The 21,365-nt window shown below is 37.6% G+C and overlaps 1 protein-coding gene across 1 annotated transcript in view; it reads left to right on the forward strand.

Annotated features, from left to right (window-relative positions):
• fam120c (family with sequence similarity 120C) overlaps positions 1 to 21,365 on the forward strand; it is a 55,152-nt gene that overhangs the window by 23,571 nt on the left and 10,216 nt on the right. The window contains exons 8-15 of the mRNA XM_055012680.1: positions 3,038 to 3,200; positions 3,546 to 3,629; positions 4,786 to 4,957; positions 7,664 to 7,913; positions 14,378 to 14,492; positions 17,865 to 18,074; positions 19,593 to 19,821; positions 21,010 to 21,145. Of these exons, the coding sequence (XP_054868655.1) occupies positions 3,038 to 3,200; positions 3,546 to 3,629; positions 4,786 to 4,957; positions 7,664 to 7,913; positions 14,378 to 14,492; positions 17,865 to 18,074; positions 19,593 to 19,821; positions 21,010 to 21,145 (1,359 nt within the window). The remainder of the gene's footprint in view (positions 1 to 3,037; positions 3,201 to 3,545; positions 3,630 to 4,785; positions 4,958 to 7,663; positions 7,914 to 14,377; positions 14,493 to 17,864; positions 18,075 to 19,592; positions 19,822 to 21,009; positions 21,146 to 21,365) is intronic.

A 21,365-nucleotide genomic window follows, 5' to 3' on the forward strand; every position in this document is an offset into this window, starting at 1 on the left:
TATATTAAAATAAATAAAGAAATAAAGTGACTCTTAAAAATACTATAATTTTTTTTAATGTAGATTAGAATTTAATTAAGTCACTCTCAATGCAATTGAAAATATAAAAATACTCTAGTGGAGAATAAAATTCAATAAAATCAATCTATAAAAATAAAAATACAACACAAACACCTGAATGTACATTACAGTCACTCTTGATGTAATTGAAAATACTATAAAAATACTCTATTGGCTGATATAGACTTGAACTTGACATAAAAATTGAATATTCTGTACATCATGCCTCAAGGAAGTAACTTTAATGCTAACTAGTTAGCTCTGCAGGCTAACAAAAGACATTTGACACTAACAGAATGGAAATGTGTCTTTATTCACTGTAGAAAATGAGCATTTAAAACGTTTTTTGCTGATTAGAGGACAATAATTAACGTTAGATCTCATCTTTAAGGACTGAAAAGCAAAAATCTATTCGAAAAAAGCAAGAAACTGACAAAAACTCAAATTTTGTGGTAAAATCCTGGCTTTCAGACAGTTCTAAATGACAACAGCTTTACATAGAAAGAGCTGCTGCTGTCATTTAAATTCATCGTTAAAATTAGAATTCTGCATTTCCAGAGAGGTTGAAGCAGCACTTTGGTTAATGTTCAGTACGACAGAACAAATACGAGTCGTACGCAGTCAACAAAGCTGAAACCTGCGTCCACAAAGACAGGACGTCCTCCTAACTAAGTTTATCACATGGAGCGTCTCCATCTAATTAGGCAGCCAGAGTATGAGAGAGATTAGTCTCAGAAGCAGATTTTAACTCATGAACCTAACTCACCCACGGCTTTAGCTGCAGACTAAACATTCACAAAGAACCGTTTCCTCCAAAGCTTTTTGTTCCTTTTTGTGTAATTTGCTGAAATAGATTTTGGGATAATTCTTTCCTCTTCATTTTGTGGATTTGAAACTGAAGCTAAACAGAAATGACGTCTTAGATTACACCATGAAATGCATCCGTTTTGGCAGATGTGAAGAAACAATCATTTCAGTTTTGGCCTCTAAAATGTGCCTTTCCCATGATGCATTGCTGAAACGGTGTCTCTACGTCGGAGACACTGAGGGGGTTTTTGTCAACAAGCTTACGGTGTAAATTAGCAGATTAGAGGTTCAGGGATTACAGCTACTGAGGAGGACGAACAGACACAACAAATCATCTGCAGGGACGTGGTTTGGGAGTTTTAGCGTCTAAAATCTGAGTTAGGACGCCTTGGATTTGTTAAAAATTACATCTACTGTTTCATTAATAGTAGTACACAGACACTGATATGATGGAAAACTTTTCAGCCGTTTTCCAAAACAAAAATCACAAAAATGCCGCTGACTGGATCTTGTTTTCTTCAGTCTCTGGGTCATCGTTGTCCTTCTAAATGTCAACGGTGAACTAATGTATCCTAAAATTCTCTAAAATAACTCTTGATATAATTAAAAAATACTACAAAAATACTCTAATGTACACTAACATTTAATAAAATCACTTTGTGAATAGTACTATAAAAATACTGTAAATTAAAATTCAGCAAATTCATTGTTGATATAATTAAAAATGCTATAAAATAATTTAATATACTATGCTATAAAAATACTGTAATGTACATTAAAATCAAATCAAATCACTCAATGTAATTAAAAGCACCATAAAAATACTCTAATGTATATATAAAGTCCAAAAATCGCTGTTAATGTAATTAGAAATACTTTTAAAATACTATAATTTAGATTAAAACTGCAGAAAATTACTCAATATAAATAAAAATACTATAAAATACTTTACTGGACATTTGAATTCAATGAAATCACTCTTGAATATAATAAAAAAACACTGATGTGGATTGAAATTTAATAAAAATCACTCTTGATGTAATTAAAAATACAATAAAAAGTGCTGTAATGTAGATTAAAATTCAATAATATAACTTTTGATATAAATAAAAATACTATAAAAATACTGTAATGTAGATTAAAATTCAATAAATTAACTCTTGATATAATTAAAAGTGCTATAAAAAGAATTGTAATATACATTAGAATTCAATAAAATCACTTGATATAATGAAAAGCACCATAAAAATACTCTAATGTATATTTAAAGTCCATAGAATCACTGTTGATATAATTAAAAATACTTTAAAAATACTGTAATGTAGATTGAAACTCCAGAAAATCACTTGATATAAATAAAAATACTATTAAAATACTCTAATGTACATTAAAGTTCAATAAAATCATGCTTAATAGAAATTTTAAAAAAAACTATTGAAATAATGTACATTTGAAATCAATAAAATTACTTTTTATATAAATAAAAATAATAAAAATGCTCCAAAGTAAATTACAATTTAATAAAATAACTCTTGATGTAAGTGAAAATGCTATAAAAAATCTACTATACACTAAAATTAAATAAAATCACTTTTGACGTAATTAAAAACACCACAAAAATTATCTAATGTATATTTAAAGTCACCGTTAATCGAATTAAAAATATTTTTAAAATACTGTAATGTATATTAAAACACCAGAAAATCACTCGATATAAAAAAATATTAAAATACTGCAATGTACATTAAAATTCAATAAAACCATGCTTAGTATAAATAAAAATTCTTTAATGTACATTTGAATTCCATAAAATCACTGTTAATGTAATTAAAATACTTTAAAAATACTGTAAGTACATTAAAACGCCATAAAATCACTAAATCACATAAATAAAAAAATACTATTAAAATACTGTAAGTACATTAAAACTCCATAAAATCACTAAATCATATAAATAAAAAAATACTATTAAAATACTGTAATGTACATTAAAATTCAATAAAATCCCATTCAATGTAGTTATAAATTCTGTAATGTACATTGACATCCTAAAAATATACTCTCATTTATTTAAATACTTTTACATGACAACAAACTATTAAATTTACAGTGAAAAAAGGCACCAGTTTATCAGTGAAGCCGTAACCTTTGCCTCCTGTTCCCTCCTCAGCCATTTGACAGACAAGCCCTCTCGGTGGGAGGACCCTGCAGGACGAGGGGGCTCCGCCTCTGGAGACGGTTCCCAAGGCAACGGGAGCGGGTCGAACATTCCGTCACTGTTGTCTATGGCGACGCGGAGTCACATGGACATAACCACACCCCCTCTGCCTCAGGTGAGACACGAGAGGGCCGAGCAAGTTTGACACATTCAGAGTTTCTTTTTTTGTGTTAACCAGATAAAAGGATGAAAGGTGTTCAGTTGTTTCACAGATATTACACATGGAGACCAAAAAAATAAACGTATTTGTTCGATTTCTGCACCACCAGCTGAATATTTGTAGATTCCTGTAAGCAGAACGATGCAGACAGTGTGTGATGTCGTCTCTATGAAACTCTCTAATCTCATTTCCTCATGCAGCTTCAGATGTGGGGAGTTTCTGAAAGTGGAGCTTTGGTCTGAAAGTGGAGCTTTGGTCACCGTGTTTTCTGTCTTTTTTTTTTTTTTTTTTATATTTCAGGTCAGTGCTGAGGTTCTTCGTGTAGCTGAACACAGACACAGAAGAGGACTGATGTACCCCCAGATTTACCACATATTGACCAAGGTAAACAAATACATTTCCCAACATTTGTTTTATAAGGGAAACAAGAGTCTTCCGTCACTGAATCATTTTCTCTGGTATGAGTGAAACACAGAATCATGTAAAATCTACATTTGTCCATTAGGATGGTTGTCAGGTGTGTTGAAGGGTCAGAATTATTGTCTCACATTATCAACTTTATTGCCTCTGACAGCCAAAGCTGGACATTTTTTGAGCTAATTTATGGAAAATTATAGCAAATATCTGTGTAAAATTTGGTACAAATCTTAACGTTTGTCTCTGAGAAACACTGAGAAGTATTCATGTTTTTACAGATTATCTATATTGCACAGATTGTACATATGTTGAAAAATACTGATACAGCATCTGTTCAGTTAATTGTAGAACTCCAACTTTAACAAAAATGTGCAATAAATCCTTTATATTGAGAGATCGGCCTCTAATGTCAAATGAAGCTTCAAAGTTTCAAACCAAACAGTAACCCTTCATCATACCGCCATCTTTTATTAAATTAATTTACTCACATGTAGGGATAAACCGATAAATGTTTCACTGATAATTGATAAATTAACGGTTCAGGTCTGTTCAGCCTCCTCTCTCTGTGGTCTTAGAAATGTCTGAACAAGAAACACAAACCAGGAAAGTAGCTTCTCTCATAGTGGCTAAGCTAACGGCTAAGTTAGAAGGCAGATTAACCTGAAACTGTCTGTAAAACAATAATTAATTCAAGATCTGGACGATATTAGTGGACGATAAAAGTGATAAAACAGAAAGATTAAGAGGATGGAGAAGAACAGCAGACGTTGTTCCAACATAAACACAGCAGAACGGCCTAATTTATTCACCCGTTTCTGTTTTACATCTTCATGTATAGTCACCCTTATTAATAAAGTTATGAATGATAGGTCTCTGATGTCACATGCTGTTAAAACATTACAGTTAGTGTATATCAATTCCCAAATACCGGCCCTGAAAAACCCCTATTGGTCAATCGTTACTCTTCGTATTCTTTCATGGAAGGGATGTTAGCTTGTTGACTGTTTTTATTCCGTGTTATTTGTCTGGTTGCCATGGTATTCTGGTTACAGTGAGACAGTCAGACTATATGAACGTCTCCAGAGCTCTTGTTCCTGCCTCACCTCTCCTTTCCGGCCCTCAGGGAGAGATGAAGATGCCAGTGTGTATAGAGGATGAGTGTAACTCCGAGCTGCCTCCTGCCTCCCTGCTGTTCCGAGCTGCCCGGCAGTATGCCTACGGCGTCCTCTTCAGCCTGGCCGAAACACACCGCCGCCTGGAGAGGCTCGCCCTCCGCAAGAGGGCTCCCCTGGAAGGTAGGTCCTGGGCTTAAAGATACCAGATAGATGGGAGGACGATGAGCTTTTATTGGTCCCACAGTGGGGAGACGGACAGTTTTACAAGAAATGTCAGTAGAAAAAATTAAAATAAACCAAAAATGATGTGAATATCTAGATACCGCCCAGAAAAAAAAACGTCTAAATGTGGAAAATACACAAAATGATGGTATAGCACAGATTTTTCCATTAATAGAAATACTAATATTGCAGTATTTGTATTGTTAGGAGGAAGTTCTAAAATACACACAGGACACCTAAAGTCACAGTTTAAGGGTATTTTTTCAATTTTTTTGTATTTAATCACACATTAAATGTAATTTCATAAAATAGAAGATACAGCAATGACCGTGTAGGAGAGGAATAAAGTCCACAAACATACTATTATTATTCACCAGAAGCTAACTCAAACATATAACACAAATAATCTCTAAATAAACTGTACCTGTTCAGATTTTTCATGAGTAGAAATACTAATATTGCAGTATTTGTATTGTCACTAGGACAGGAGGAGGTTCTAAAATACACACAGGACACCTGAAGTCTCACTTTAAGGGGATTTTTTCAAGTTTTTTTTTAATTTAATCATGCAATAAAAAGCATTTTCTTTGAATAGAAGATACAACCATGACAGTGTAGGAGAGGAATTAGGTCCACAAACATACTATTATTATTCACCAGAAGCTAAATCATTCCTTTGGATGTGGTGGTACACAAGTCAATAAAAAGTAATTTATTTGAGTAGAAGAGACAACAATGACAGTGCAGGAGATTAATTAAGTCCACAAACAAACTATTTTTTTAAAATGATGTTTTTATTCATCAAAAACTAAACTACAACAAATAAAACAAATAATCTCTAAAGAAACTGTAGCCATTCAGATTGGATGTGGTATTACACAGATTCTTTCATGAGTAGAAATACTAATATTGCAGTATTTGTATTGTTGTCAGGCAGGAGGAGGTTCTATTATACACACACGACGCCTAAAGTTTCAGTTTAAGGGTATTTTTTTCAAGTTTTTTTTAATTTAATGATGCAATAAAAAGCATTTTCATTGAGTAGAAGAGATAACAATGAGAGTGTAGGAGAGGAATTAAGTCCACAAACATACTATTATTTAAAAAAATTACATTATTTTTCATCAGAAGCTAAATAAAACTACATTTAACCGATTCTTGTATATGTAAAAACAAATGTTCAAAACGTTCCTAATTCACAGCTATAAATGTGTTGATATTGCACCAAAAAGAAGAATAACAGTTCTGTTGTCTTTCTTTGTTCCCTTCTCTTAAAGGAAGTGGACTGCTGTGGTTTTATATTTGCTTAGTTGTCATTTTCAGACATTTGCAGCTTTTGTTTTGCTCTCAGGAAAAGTTTATCCCAAAATTTTTGAATGACGCACTGAAACGCCTGAACGTAATGAGGACATTTCTGCTGGTTTTAGCTAAACTTGGAGGTTTATTCTGTGCGGATTTCTGGATAATCTGCTGTGAGAAAAGGTCTTAAGCACTGATAAAATGTCTCATAACTGGAAACCCACAGATGAGTCTTTGCAGCGCTCCAAAGCTATAGAACAGCCTTCCTTTTTTTTCCTCAAATGTTCCAACTTCATTGATATTTTCCAGTAAAACCTCAAGACGTGCATGTTTTAAATGGCTTTTAGCTGCTCTTAATGGTCCTAAAGTTTCACATTTATTCATTGAAAAATCATCTTCTGAGTTAATAAGATAAGATAAAACTTTAATAATCCTGAAGCAACATCTTGTGCACAGAAAAAAAACTAAATGACACAAAAAGTGCAGTGCCTAAAATGTATAAAGCAATAAGCTATCAATAAAATGAGCTAAAAAAAGACTAGAATAGAACAGTAAAAAGTAATTCTGTAATAATTCACAAAGTAATAATTCACATCATAAGGAAAAAATGCTGAAAAATGAAATATGGGACATTACAGCGACAGTGTTGTGTATGAAAGTTAAATATTACACATGATAATAAATCTGGTATGGCACAAACTATTGAGAAAAGTAAAATTGCAAATGATATTAATATTATTGTTCAGATTTAACTGTACTGCATTGTATGTTTGTGACGCCTTCAAGAGAAAACTTTAAAATTCCAGCTTGTTATACAAATACTTTTGGGTTTATTCCAGAGTCTATAAATGATAGAACTGAAATTCTGCAACTGAGACATGAAAATATGGAATATTCCACATTACATTGACCTGTTTACTATCATGTTTTGCATGTTTTAGTATTTTCTTTGGTTTTAAAATTGGATTTTACTCGTTTTATCCCGTCTTGATGTTTTGCACATCATTTTATTGCTGCCTGTCTGACAACTCGTGCAGCACTTCGGTCAACTCTGGCTGTTTTAAACGTGCTCTACAAGAAAAATTATTTGAAATTGATCTTTATTAAATTTTCCAACCCTTTAAACTACAATCTGGGTAGCTTTGTAACATCACAAATCCTCCAATAAAGTCTTTGTAATTCTGTTGATTTAAATAATTCTTACATTTCTTGCCTTTTAATCTGTAAACATAACACACCACCACTTTACGTGCTTCTATTAATACAAAATTAGAATTTGTGTTTAAGAAGCTTTTCCTGCTGTCAGCTTTAGAGGAAATGCTTTAAACTCCTGGTACTGAAACATCTGCCTGGTTTTGTGCTCAGTTCCTCCAGTGATTGTTAAGGAGTGGAGCAGCGGGAAGGCCAAGTCGGCCCTGACACCGGAGCTGGTTCCGGCTCTGTGTTTCCGGGAGTGGACCTGCCCCAACCTGCGGCGCCTCTGGTTGGGTCGTGCCAGCGAGGACCGCTCCAGGAGAACCAGGGCCTTCCTGGCCTGCCTCCGCTCCGACTGCCCAGCCCTCCTCAACCCAGCACAGGTTCCCCAGCATCTGCTGCTCATGTGCTGTGTGCTCAGGTAAACCACTTTATGATATGATCACTGATGAGTTACACCGATCAGACGCAGCGTTATGACCACCTGACTAATATTGTGTTGGTTTCCTTTATGCTGCTAAAACTCCTCTGACTCAGTGGGGCATGGACCAGGATGGTGGCAGTGGATTCTGTGGGTCCTTTGGGTTTCAGGGTGGGATCTACCTAGATCAGACTTATCCTGGTACAACCTTCAGATCAATAAGATTTGGATTTGGGGAGGGTCGAACTGGTGTGAACACCTTAGCTCTGTCATGTTCCACTCCTGAGCAGTTTTTGCAGTGTGTCTGGGTGCATTGACCTGCTGAGGGGGCGACTGGCATCAAGGACTGCTAGATTAATGTTTTCTTTTTATCTTCTGACAACTTAGTAAAGATTGTTAAGGATTCGGGCAGGGACTAACGCGTTAATTTCAATTAATTAATTACAGAAAAAAATAACTTGTTTTTTTTTTTTTTTTAAAAAAAAAAAAAAAAAAAAAAAAAGCACAAGAAAAAACTCAACAGCCTTTCTCAGTTCTGTAATCTCTGGCACATCAATTACACCGATGAACACTCCAGTCCAGTAGGTGGTGGTAATGAACCTAAAATCTCTTTTCCAGTCGTGACGTCGATTCACAGGACGTACTGAGTGAATTAACTCACAAGAAAGCTTGGTGAACAGTGAGGAAAGACGGGACGCATTGAGCTTGTTGGGCGGAAAGTTTTCATTTAAAAATTTTTCTGATGGCAGCTTGGATTAAAGTGTGGTTGAGTCCAAACTGTGCAACAAAGAGTTTTCTGATCACTTCATTGTAAAACATGTAGCTGTTAGCACCAGAGCTAGTGTTAGCTATGACAGTCCCAGTACCGGCTAACAGGGAAGCCATCCCATAATAGACCACTTTAGAAGACATAGAAAGTGCTTGAGTTTACAAAAAGTCTTAAAATGTTGAATGTAATCGCACTTTGACTTTGCAGTAATCTGTGAATGTAGTAGACAGATGAAAAACACAGATAAATAGAAACGAAACAAACATTTTTGTTGTTTAAGTTCACATATACGTCTATTCATCGAGTCAGTCATCAACAAAAATTTATTTGAATTGAAAACTTTGTGTATTTTGTCAAACATATTTGACAAAAATGAGATTAATTAATTTCAAAGCCTGTAATTGATTAGATAAATTTTTTTAATCGCGTCCCACCACTATTAAGAATGTTTTTACCTTTGCATTTCGTCTGCAGTCTTCCTCAGAAGTCTTATCTGACGTGTCTTTTATCAAGTGACCGGCCTGACAGATCTATCAGAATCTGTCAGGCCGTCCGATGGTCTCTGAAGGATGGAGTCCCAGGTGTTAGACGGTGTCGGCCCCCGTTGCCCCGCTTCCTGATCCACTGGCCTCTTGTATCCACCGTTTATATTTGTTGGCCTCTGACGTTATGATTCTTCCCTTGTCCCAATCCATAATGTGGTTTTTACTCCGCCAAGGAATGCGGCGGAGTTACGTTTGTTTGTCTGTTAGCAATATTACTCAAAAACGGATTTGGATGAAATTTTTAGGGAAAGTCAGAAATGACAATGATGCAGCTTATAGTCTGGATCCACGGATTTTTAAAGATTTCTGTACCATTACTAAATAGTGGCACTGTAACCATGACAACAAGTGAACCAAGTGAGCCTGCTGATGATCACATGATTGTGATTCTACTACAAATCCACCGCTGAGGACTTATCAGGACTTATTCTGTGAAGCCTTCTGTAGCCGACACAAAAACAATCAGAAACATCAGGGAGAGTTTGTAACTCTTAGGGAGTGACATGTGAAAAACAAACAGCTCTGAGACTCCCTGCTGGAAGCACCTGGGACAAAGACGCTCAACACTTGCAGCGGCTGGGGGACGGACTGAGACGTTCTGACTGGGAGCAGCTGGGGGACAGAGACACTGACTGGGAGCAGCTGTGGGACAGAGACACTGACTGGCAGTGGCCGCACAGACACACTCCCAGTCTCTGTGTAACTAGTAAGAGAGTGGAATATTTTAGAAATACACAGAGGAGAGACGGTCAAAGTGCGGATTTGGAACTTTCTATCATTGTCTTTAGTCAGGGGACAGTTGTAACTCTATGGGAGAGCAGCTCTCAGCTCCACTCAGACAGCAGCACGTCCTTCACTGGCTTTGGACACAGATCACTCTCTCTGCCAGACACAGAGAAGACACAAGATGCACAGAAAATGAAGACTTTGCTTCAGATGTAAAATAATAATAATAGTAATAATAATATTCCGGCAATGGAGAACACCAGGACTCCAGATTCTCCCCATGGTCCTAAAGCCCGTTTTTTTTTGTTTTTGTCATTGTAGAGACTGTAGTGGACAGAAAAAGTTTTTTGGAGTGGCACAAATTCATTTATGTTAAATTTTAACGTGACTCCTGATAATTTTGTAAATAGTTGTGCAAAAGCGCCTAAAAATTTCCTGTATTTTACTGCAAATAGTGGTATATAACTGTTGACTGCTAAATTTGCACATTATTTTATGACATAATTTATATTTGCATTCTAAGTTCTGAAAAGGATTCTTTACACACGTTTATGGTGTCCACAGTAAAAAAAAAAAAAAAAAAAATCAAACTTTTTCTTATTCTGGCTTTGTATTTTTCTGCAATTTTAGGTCGTGTTCATACATTATATCAAAAATGTATAAGTAATTGTAGAATCACACAGGTGAGGTTGTGCTGAAAAAAGACACTAAGCAAAGCAAGATCAACAGTTTTTAAGGTGAAATATAAAAGGTAAAATCAGAATTAGTCAAAAATGGACCTCAGTCAAATTGTCCCCTCAGATTCCTAAGGGTTAAAACAAAGATTAGTCATTATAGTTATATTTAAATTTTACTGTATTTACTGTGGAAAAATTTCAGGAAGCTATTTATTTAAGCTTTTATTCAACAAGAGATGTTTCTGAGTCTAGGAAATCCATGCACTTTTGGAGCTATTATTTTCTATTTGTTTGATTAAATAAACATGAATTAGGCATTTAAACAAAGTTCAGTGTTTGCATTATTCAAATTTTTTTACGTCAATTTTTACACTTTTCCTGCAAATGAAATATCGGCTCCAAATATCGGTTATCGGCCTCCTCTAACTATTAATACTCGGTATCGGTCCTGAAAAGCCCATATTGGTCAATCTCTAAAGACTAGGGCTGGACCCAAATATTTGGTCGTTACGATGGTATCCGAATATTAATTTTGAGATCCGAATGTCCGGATCCACCCCCCCGTCGGCCAATCCGAATATTCGCATCGTCCGTTCAGCTATCCCCAACGCTGTCAGGCAATCCAAATATTCGGATATTCGTCATTAATTGGGGTCCAATTAATCCGGAGCCCAGAAATTGCTATTCGGACCAAAAAGACTGAACAGAGTTCAGTTGTCCAACTGTTTCTTTTTCACATTCAGTCAATCTGTCAAAGACTTGCTGTTGCCATCGGGGGAGGGATGGTTGGGGGTTGGTTGACCTGTAGTGTTTAGGTGGGTGTTTCACATCAATCATCCACGAGTGTCAGGACTCAAGGTTTCCCAGCAGAACATCAGATTATAACAAGATGATCGATGTGCTTCACTGTCACCTGTCAGTGGTCTTAATGTTTTGGCTGATCGTTTTTACTTGGTGAGATTCAGGCTCCGACTGTTTGAACATTTGTCATCACGTCTGGTGAGCGTGCTCGTTAAAATTATGCAGCACGACAGCATGAGTGCATTCTAGGATTCATCTAAAGGGGTGTAGCGTTTCCTCTGAGCCCAGAATAGGCCTGGTTCTACTATAAAAGAAATCAGAGCGAGGAACAGAATCATTATTTCCTCATTTTAGTTTAATGTTTTTTTAAATTAACTTTATTGCATTAAGAGCTAACGTGAACACCAAAACGTGGGATTGATTCTAGTTCGTTCAGACCGGTCAGCTGCTGATGTGTTTGTTAGACAGAGAGAAAACAGCTCTTTACTGAGATAAGATTTTATGTTTGAAATGGTAAAAATATCTAAAATCAGTATATTTCAGTCATTTCTAATATTGTGCTGGGCCTCCACGAATACATCATTTTAAAGGAAACTCCGATTTGACTCTTTTTCAAATAATATCGGGCACCTCTGTGAATATTTTGACAAACGCCAGGTGATCAATTTTAGCATGTCACCTAAATTAATGTCACCATTTCTACCTGCCACACAAGACCAAAACTGACGTATTATTTTATTAGAACTTGTCTAAAACCTGCATGCTAACAGTTATTTCTCCTCATTTAAGTCATATCAGTCACCGGGAAAAAAGATTTTAACATCAGCCTCCTAGTGCTTCATAATAATTCATAACTGTGGATATCAGGGATTTATTTAATTTCTTACAGTTAACAATTAAAATGATGAAGACGCTTGCAAATGATGTGGTTATGTGAAAATGTGCTTCATTTTTACTTCTTTAGTTAAGATTTCCTTTAGCTCTTCTCTTTTATTTTTTAACAACATAAACCAATGAGAATAAATATGGAGCAGAATTTAAAATAAGTATTCCAAACCTCTCAAAACTAAAAAGGAAATCCCACTGAATCAGTCGCTGCTACTGAGTTTGTTTACCAGATTTTTTGCCGACGGGGATCTATAGAAGAAACCATAAAGTGCATGTTTGGATGGATAAACAACACAGAATGGAAATAAAGAATTAATGAACAATTACAGATCAGTCAGGGTTACACTCAAACAAGTTGCTCCTAAATTTAAACCATTGACTGGATAGAGAAAAAACAAATGACACGTTAAAAAAATCTAAAAATAGATATCAAGGGTAAATGAAACAAGCTTTTGAAAAGATCTCTGTGCATGGTGCAAAAAAAATAAAAAATCACTCACCTTTAAATAAAAGCCAATTTTAACACTGATACAGCGATTCAGCCGATTTAAAAGGTTAAAGACTGGGTTTTAGAATAATACCTCGACTCTCAATTTTTCCCCATTTTGCTGAAATTAGAGTATAATATTACAAATGAATGTTTAAATGTCAGGAGGCCTTTTATTCCCAGCAGACGTTTTGCCACAGTGGGAGAAAATAAAGGTGCTACTAATAATTCAACAGTCGTTATTTTTATTATTTCTAAGAGTGCTGTTCCTGCTGTGACGTGTCAAGATGTCGTCTGTTATATAAAGAAAAATACCTTTTTAGTGTATCGACGGCAAATGTCCATATGAGATGTTCCATTAATCCAAACTATGACCTTACAATTCATCCCTTTGCTGCATTAATTCAGCTTGAATCAGTCGTTTGTCATCGTTCTGAGTGACGTGGATCAATTGAACATGGTGCAGCATTACCTTTACTCATATTTGCTGTAGCATTAAAGCCACAACATTGTAAAATTTAACTTCAACTGCTGTGAAGGTGCGTATCCGCTGGATCCATTTTTCCCGCATGTAAACGCGCTGCATCTGAAAATCGCTGTCATGGTGGACGGTCACTAGCGGGCCACAACATTGTCACATGACAGTGCTTGAGCTTCAGCGGCCACTCCTGGTTTTAGTTCAACAGCGGCTAGTTTAGATGTTTGAGGACAGTTTCACGATGCGTGGGATCTCTGCACAGCACAATAAATTTGCATAAAGTTGAAGTCATTTCTATTTTATGCAAATGAGCTGCGGCCCGCTCCGGGTAAACGCATCGGATCACAGCTCCAGACGTAGCGCTTGTTGCATGCTGGTCGGGGTGCGGTGTGTTTCCAGCAAACCTTTATCTAAACGTCTAAACTAGCTGTAGGTGAACTAAAAGGAGGACAGATTCAGCTACTGCACGTTTTATTCCTCACCTCAAATGCTTTCAGAAATACAGTACTTTCCCTGAAGTGTTTTGTAATAAATGAGAAAGTTTGCTTCCGAGCTGCTGTGTTTATCCGACTCATCTGCCGGACTGTCAAGCTGAAAGCGTGGTCACGTGACCACGTAGCGGCCCGCTGAAGCTCAGGCGCTGTCATGTGACCATGTTGTGGCCCGCTAGTGACCGCCCACCATGCATGCGATTTTCAGATGCAGCACGTTTACATGCAGGAAAAACGGATCTAGTGGATACGCGGCTTAATGTGGACAGCAGAGATGAAACTTAACAACAACCAGAGGCTGTAAAAGTGAAAAAAGGCATTTACATGATCAGACGCTAACTAGATTGGTTCACACACACATTTCTGTTAGCTGTAAATGAGACTAGAGGCTGTGTGACATCCGTTAAAATCAGTATAATATCGCAGATTGTCATGTTTCTGTTAACAATTCATGTGACATTTTTTGTGACTCCAAAGTTTGTTCAACAAGCGTCACGTTGCTGCTTGAACATTTTTTCCTGAAGTTTTGCTTTTTGTGGCTGGAAAGCGACATTTACTTTAGTGTTATTCAGATCTTTATTTCGGTTTTCTTTTCCTCCCAGGTATATGATGCAGTGGCCTGGAGGACGGATCCTCCAGAGACATGAGCTCGATGCCTTCCTGGCCCAGGCTGTTTCCAGTCAGCTCTACGAACCCGACCAGCTACAGGAGCTCAAGGTGAGAAGACGATTTCCTCTCCGTCTTTGTGGGATAAACACTGAATGATTCTGCACAAAATGTGTTTACGTTTCATGTAGTTGATTGATTCTCTCTGTATATAGGTATTTATTCGTTTTATATAGGTTTTTATTAGATTTTGTATCGCTTTTATATAGATTTTTATATAGATTTTTATTTTGGTTTTTATTAGTATTTATATAGGTTTTTATGTAGGTATTTATTATAGGTTTTTATTAGTTTTTTGTCGTTTTTTATATAGATTTTTATATTGGTTTTAATATTGATTTTTTATTAGTATTTATGTAGGTTTTAATTAGTTTTTATGTAGGTATTTATTATTGTTTTTTATTAGTTTTTATTGGTTTTTATATAGGTTTTTATTAGTTTTTATATAGATATTTATTGGTTTTTAGATAAGACAAAATTGACATGCACAAGACTGATGTGTCGTCTCACACAGAGCCGCTTTATTTCGATTAAAACGAACCCTTTTGTGTTCCGCCTGCTTCGTATCAGAGCTCTGAGTTTAAACTGCAAATCAAACTGAGCGTCTACGGCTCCTCATGATTGTGTGACGATTTCAAACCGAATATTAAATCCACCGCCCCTCCGACTGTGAGCCGTTGAGGAAGCGATCGTAATAATAAATGATTTATGTGTTCCTGCAAGTCTTTTTGGTAACCATGGCAACGACTTTGTGCTCGTCAGAGACCGTTATGTTGCGATCGTGTCCTTCCTTCATTCATTCATTCATTCGTTCATTTATTCCTCGCTGGAGTTGTGGGACATATTCTTGTACGTCAGACTGAAAGTAGAGCACAGAAGGGGATTTAAAGAGACCATATTGTGCTTTTTTTTGCTGTTTAGTTGTTTTTTTTGTGCATTAAAAAACCTACAAAGCCCAAAATCCCTTCAAAAGAAACTGAAAACACAGCTTCTTACGTGCCTGAAACACCAGACTTTCTTTGTCTTATTTTCATCACCGTATAAAAGAATAGAGATCTATGTCTTTTTGCCTATTCTCACAGATCTGCTGCTAAAACGGTGATTCAGACAAAGAAATGCTGTTTTTTTGAGCATTAAAGCTTATTCAGTACCTCCAAAAATACAACTATAAACCCATAAATGTGCATATTATGGGTTCTTTAAGTTTCCACCGCTTCACATTTGAGTAATTGTTAAATTTGGGGCTTTAATGTAATAATCAAGCCATGCTTCAGATTAAGCTCGGAAGTAGAGAGCTGTGATTACTGAGCTGCTGCAGGTAAATGTGGATTTACAGTTACTGGCTTCACTGACTAACCTGATTATCAAAGTGCATGTCAGGGTTTCTCTACTGATGTTTCTGCAAACAGTTCCCATTTTGTGTCTAAGAATTCAAGCTCAGTGCAGCCGAGGGATCTGCTGATCTTACTACACGTCTTTAAGAGTCATTTCATTTGTTTTTGGCGTCGGAAGCAACAGGAAGTGTCTGAATTGTGTGTCATGTTGGCGCCCACCTGCCATGTGCCGAGACTCCGTCGCTGCTGTTAGGATGTTTTAATTCCTCCACAAAGGAACGTGTCGGAGTAATTAAAACACGTTGGTTTGTCTGTCTGTTAGCAACATTACTCAAAAACGGACCTGGATGAAATTTTCAGGGAAGGTCAGAAATGACACAAGGATCAAGTGATTACATTTTGGCAGTGATGCAGCTTATAGTCTGGATCCATGGATTTGTTAAAGATTTCTGTATCATTGAGAGATAGCAACACAGCGTCACTGTAAAGGTGTGTGTCCACAGGATCTGTCAGTTTCACGTATCCCATTCATTGTCTATGTGAAACGCACTGCGTTGCATGCTGGTTGCATTGCGTTTCAAGCTGCGATCCAGAGCGTCTCCCCACAGCTCATTTGCATAAAGTAAACTCGACTTCTACTTTTTGTAAATTTGGTGCGGCGAATGGAGATCCAGCGTCTAAACGCATGTCTAAACTAGCCGTCGTTCAACTAAAACAAAGACAGGTTCAGCTACTGCACAGCTTTTTTCTTTCAGAAATACTTTTTGATGAACTGTTTTCATAATAAAAGAGAAAGTTTGCGACCGAGCCGCCATGTTGGTCCGACGCTTCTGCTGGACTCAAGCTTAAGCACTGTCATGTGACCACCTAGAGGCCCACTAGTGACCCCCAATTTTCAGATGCAGTGCATTTCCATGCGAGAAAAACGGATCCTGTGGACACGTAGCATAACCATGACAACAAGTGAACACTACATCAGCTGCCTGCTGACGATCACATGATTGTGATCCTACTACAAATCCACCACTGAGGACTTATCAGGACTTATCCGTCAGAATTCATACAAGGAACAACTGATTAAATTGTGGGGGTGTTTCTAAGTCCCATCAATTCCTGCTGCCCGCTACATATTTAGGTCACGTGATTCTGTATCCGTACATAACGTACACATGCATAACACATGCCTGTGCTCAGCGCAAGGTCATTTTGTTTGTGGGTACATCTATATTAAATGGACACATTCTATAGTGCTGTGATTTCTGACCATCAATAACTAATAAACAAATGCTGTATTTCTAAGCAAGAGAAGCACTCAGAGAGCACAGTACTCGACCAAGGCTGCTCAGTCCTTGTATCATTTCCGATGGATAAGTCCCAATAAGTCCTCAGCAGTGGATTTGTAGTAGGATCACAATCATGTGATCGTCAGCAGGCAGCTGACGTAGTGTTCACTTGTTGTCATAGTTCTGATAATGTCATACGGGGAATGAGGAGCCTTGGCAGAGGACTGCACTCTCTGTCCTTCTCTAGTTTTATTACTGCGCCAGTATTGGTCCATAAACTTGAAACCAAGAGCGCCAAGAAGCATCTTTCTAGTTAATTTTACATCCATTACAAAATAGATGTTTACTCTAAGTAAGACAGACTTTAACATTCGGGAATGTAATTGTGGTTTAAATGAAGAATGAGTTTAGTTTGTTGCTTCCAGCTGTTTGTAGGAGTTTTTTCTTTGAGTCTATTAAATACCTGCAGCATCAGGTAACAGCAGGATCTATATCAGTGACTCCAAAGAAAGGAAGCTGCACAGATTGTAACATGTGGGAAGACACTGGTGTTTTTTGTGTCTAAGAATTCAAGCTCAGTGTAGCCGAGGGATCTGCTGATCTTACTACACGCCTTTAAGAGTCATTTCACTGATTTTTGGCGTTAGAAGTGACAGGAAGTGTCTCGATTGTGTGTCATGTTTGCGCCCACGTGCCATGTGCTGAGGACTTCATGATTCAGATCTCTGCTGCTCCGTCTCTTCTGTCGCCTCTGTTAATGAATAATAATAAAAAGCCAATAAATGCTGCCGTTTTTTGTGCATCAGGTGGAGAAGGTGGATGCCCGCGGTGTGCAGCTGGCTGCCCTCTTCATGGCAGGCGTCGACACGGCGCTCTTCATCAATGATGTCTGCGGCCAGCCGTTACCGTGGGAACACTGCTGCCCCTGGGGCTTCTTCGACGGCAAACTGTTCCAGAGCAAGCTGGCCCGAGCTGCCCGAGACCGAGCCGCCCTGCTGGACATGTGCGAGGGGCAGGTACGCAGCGGTAACTCTGGGTGGGATGAATGTTTCAGGTTCAAAATATATCTCTTTGTTTAGATAAATAAGCAGTTTATTCAGTAAATGTCATTTTATAGCAACAGACTAGAGGAGGAGTTTGAGGCTGGGGATGTTTTTAGGGCCTGAGCACCGATAGGACCCTGTTGGAATGCAAAGAATTATTTTTTGCCCAAAAAATCACATTTTTGAGGGCCTAAACATGCTCAAAAACTCATCAGAACTGGTGAAAAATTTAATATTGTATGAGACTTGCCCATGTTTGTGGCAAGATGGCTCTATAGCGCCCCCTGCAACATTACTATGGGCAGGACTTTTTACTGACACTACTGTTCAAAAGTTTGGTCACTTAGAAATGTCCTCATTTTTGAAAGAAAAGCAGTTTTTTTCAATGAAAATAACATTAAATGAATGATAAATCCAGTCTAGACATTGTTAATGTGGTAAATGTAGCTGGAAACAGCTGATTTTTAATGGAATATCTCCATAGAGGTACAGAGGAACATTTCCAGCAACCATCACTCCTGTGTTCTAATGCTACATTGTGTTAGCTAATGGTGTTGAAAGGTTAAATGATGACTAGAAAACCCTTGTGCAGTTATGTTAGCTCATGAATTAAAGTGTGAGTTTTCATGGAAAACATGAGATTGTCTGGATGACCCCAAACTTTTGAACGGTAGTATAGGTCAACTCTAACTCATTTTAGAGCAACTTCAACTAATGAACACTACCATTCAAAAGTTTGGGATCACGTAGAAATGTCCTTACTTTTGAATAGTCTTGTACATCTACCAAATTTAGTAGCCATACGTAAGACATCAGAGTGAACAAAAAAGCTACTGGAGCCATATCCTAAACCCAACAGGAAGTCCAGCATTTTGCTTCAACTGTGACTTTTTTTTTGTTATTTTTGCTCATTTTCAGGGATTAACTCCTCATAGAGGGTAACTCCAAGACACTTCAGATTTGGGCAGTTAATAAAACAGGCCTTAATGATGAAAACTTGTCAAAATCTTCTGTAGAAGTGAAATGGCGTTGCCATGGAGACCCCCTGAACTTTGATGCTTCACCATGAAACAGGAAGTGCTAACTTCCCTCTACATATTGCAATCTGCCTCAAACTTTACATGTTTGACCAGAGTCCTGCCCTGATCACATCCATATGATAATATCCATTCACAGTCATAGCACCACCTTGTGGCAACAGGAAATTACACGTTTTAAGCTTTGATGTGCTATTATTAGCTGGTTGACCATATTAACCTCAAATCATACGACGACTGAGCAGCCTTGGCGGAGGACTGCTCTCTGAGTGCTTTTTTTGTTAAATTTGTCATGGGGTTAATTTTAGGCGGTTTATGTCTGAAAAGAGCTTTTAATACCACAGTACTGTTGACTCAAAGCATTTCAGAGCCTTGATTTAAGGACTATTCTACAATAACGGCTCAGAAAAGAGAAGATGTGATCCATTCAGTCAGTTTTCTGTGTTCTCTGCAGGAGGAGCTGGTTTCCAAGGTGGAGAAGATGCGTCAGGCCATCCTAGAGGGCATAAACCTGTCCCGCCCGCCTCCTCCTCCCCCTCCCCTGCCGCCTCCTGCCTTCCTGCCCCCTGCCATGGTGCCCCCTTTCTACCCCATGCCTCCTCTGTACCCGCCTCGTCCGATGGGCGGCATGCCTCCTCATCATCACCCTCATCATCCACAGCACAGACCCAGAGCCTTCCCAGGTAGAGACGCCTTCCTAACATCCGTTTGTTCTTTAAGGACACCTGGAAGCACATTTACACCTTTTAGTTTCTATCTTTGTGCTGATAAGAAACCACAAACTAATGCTGAGCAGATTTTAAATGTGTAAAATAGAGTTTTGAAACCAATCAGTATTTATTCTAAAGGAGCAGATTATGAACCATTCTGTTGTTTTATGGCACGTAAAGATATACGGTCATTTTAGGTAGCACTAAGCTTGGGTTGCAGTGATGGTGCCCCTCTAATAAAAATGATGCAGGACTTGTTTTGGCACTGCATTTCAACATAGTAAGATAAGATCTGTTATTAAAATGGCTAATTCATCGAAAGTACAAAGCAGGGCTTTCTTTATGTACAAGCTAAATCTTTACTGTCCAGGTTCTTTCAGATCCTTGCATCTACTCTGAGCTTTGGATAAAAGTGTTGGCTAAATTAAATTGTAGAATTCTTCAAACTATTGTCCCACAGAGAAAAAGGAGACACTTCTGACAGCTAACAAAAACTAGATGATGATGGAAGCCCTTCAAAATGGAATAAAAATAATCCCAAACTTCTAGCGTTTTTGTGATTTGAAACTCGCAGAAATACTTTCTGCTTGCTCCTTGACACGATATAGAAGATGCACACAATAGAATTTATAAAGATTAGAATAAAATAAGAGATAATAATGTGCTGAAATTGAATTAAACAGATTAAACACACAAATTGAATGCCATAAAATGTGTGAATGCTAAAATAAGGTTAGAGTAGAATGGATTAAGTATTCAATAAATAATAAATAAGTTGGACCTCACCGTCTGCATTTGATTGGGTGAGTCCATAGTTGTGGAAATATGGGGGTGTCCACAGATAGTATGTTCCTCCTGCAGCCAAAAGTAATGGAATAATCCTGAGAGACTACTGATGTAGAACTTTTCTCTACTTGTGCACAATAAAAATTTGATCAAATGGAGCATACTGACCAAACCAATCAATCAGTCGATTACTGCAGGTGGAGGTATTGCTCAGTTTCTTCTTACTACAAAACAGTAAATAACACAGCAGATTTCTGTCGATGCTACCTCTAAAAGCAGTACTATAAGATGAACGTTAACCACACTGTGCACAGGTAGCATGTAGTATGGACTCAGTTTATTCCAGTAGACCAACTGTACATTGTTCTTTTTCAGGCATCCAGTCCATCCCCCCTCAGGGAGGGAAGCTGGAGATCGCTGGCATGGTGGTGGGCCAGTGGGCTGGGAACAAACCAGTCCGTGGGAGAGGGGGCTTCAACATGCAGGTGGTGTCAGTGGGAGCAGGGAAAGGGTGAGCACCACGATCATCTTCCTGCTATAACACATTAAGTTTGGACATCCGCTTCCAGTCTTTCATCCCCCAGTACTCTCTGTGTGGTTCTAAATGTACAGGAAGATTCATACTCAAAACTCTGAGCTTCTTTTAGCCAAAATCACTGCATTAATATTTCTTTCTTTAGTGCAGTTATTGATGGTAACGCAATATAAATATTATATCAAGCTCATGACAA

Source organism: Amphiprion ocellaris, chromosome 8, assembly GCF_022539595.1.
Source record: "Amphiprion ocellaris isolate individual 3 ecotype Okinawa chromosome 8, ASM2253959v1, whole genome shotgun sequence".
Classification (NCBI taxonomy): Eukaryota; Metazoa; Chordata; class Actinopteri; family Pomacentridae; genus Amphiprion; species Amphiprion ocellaris.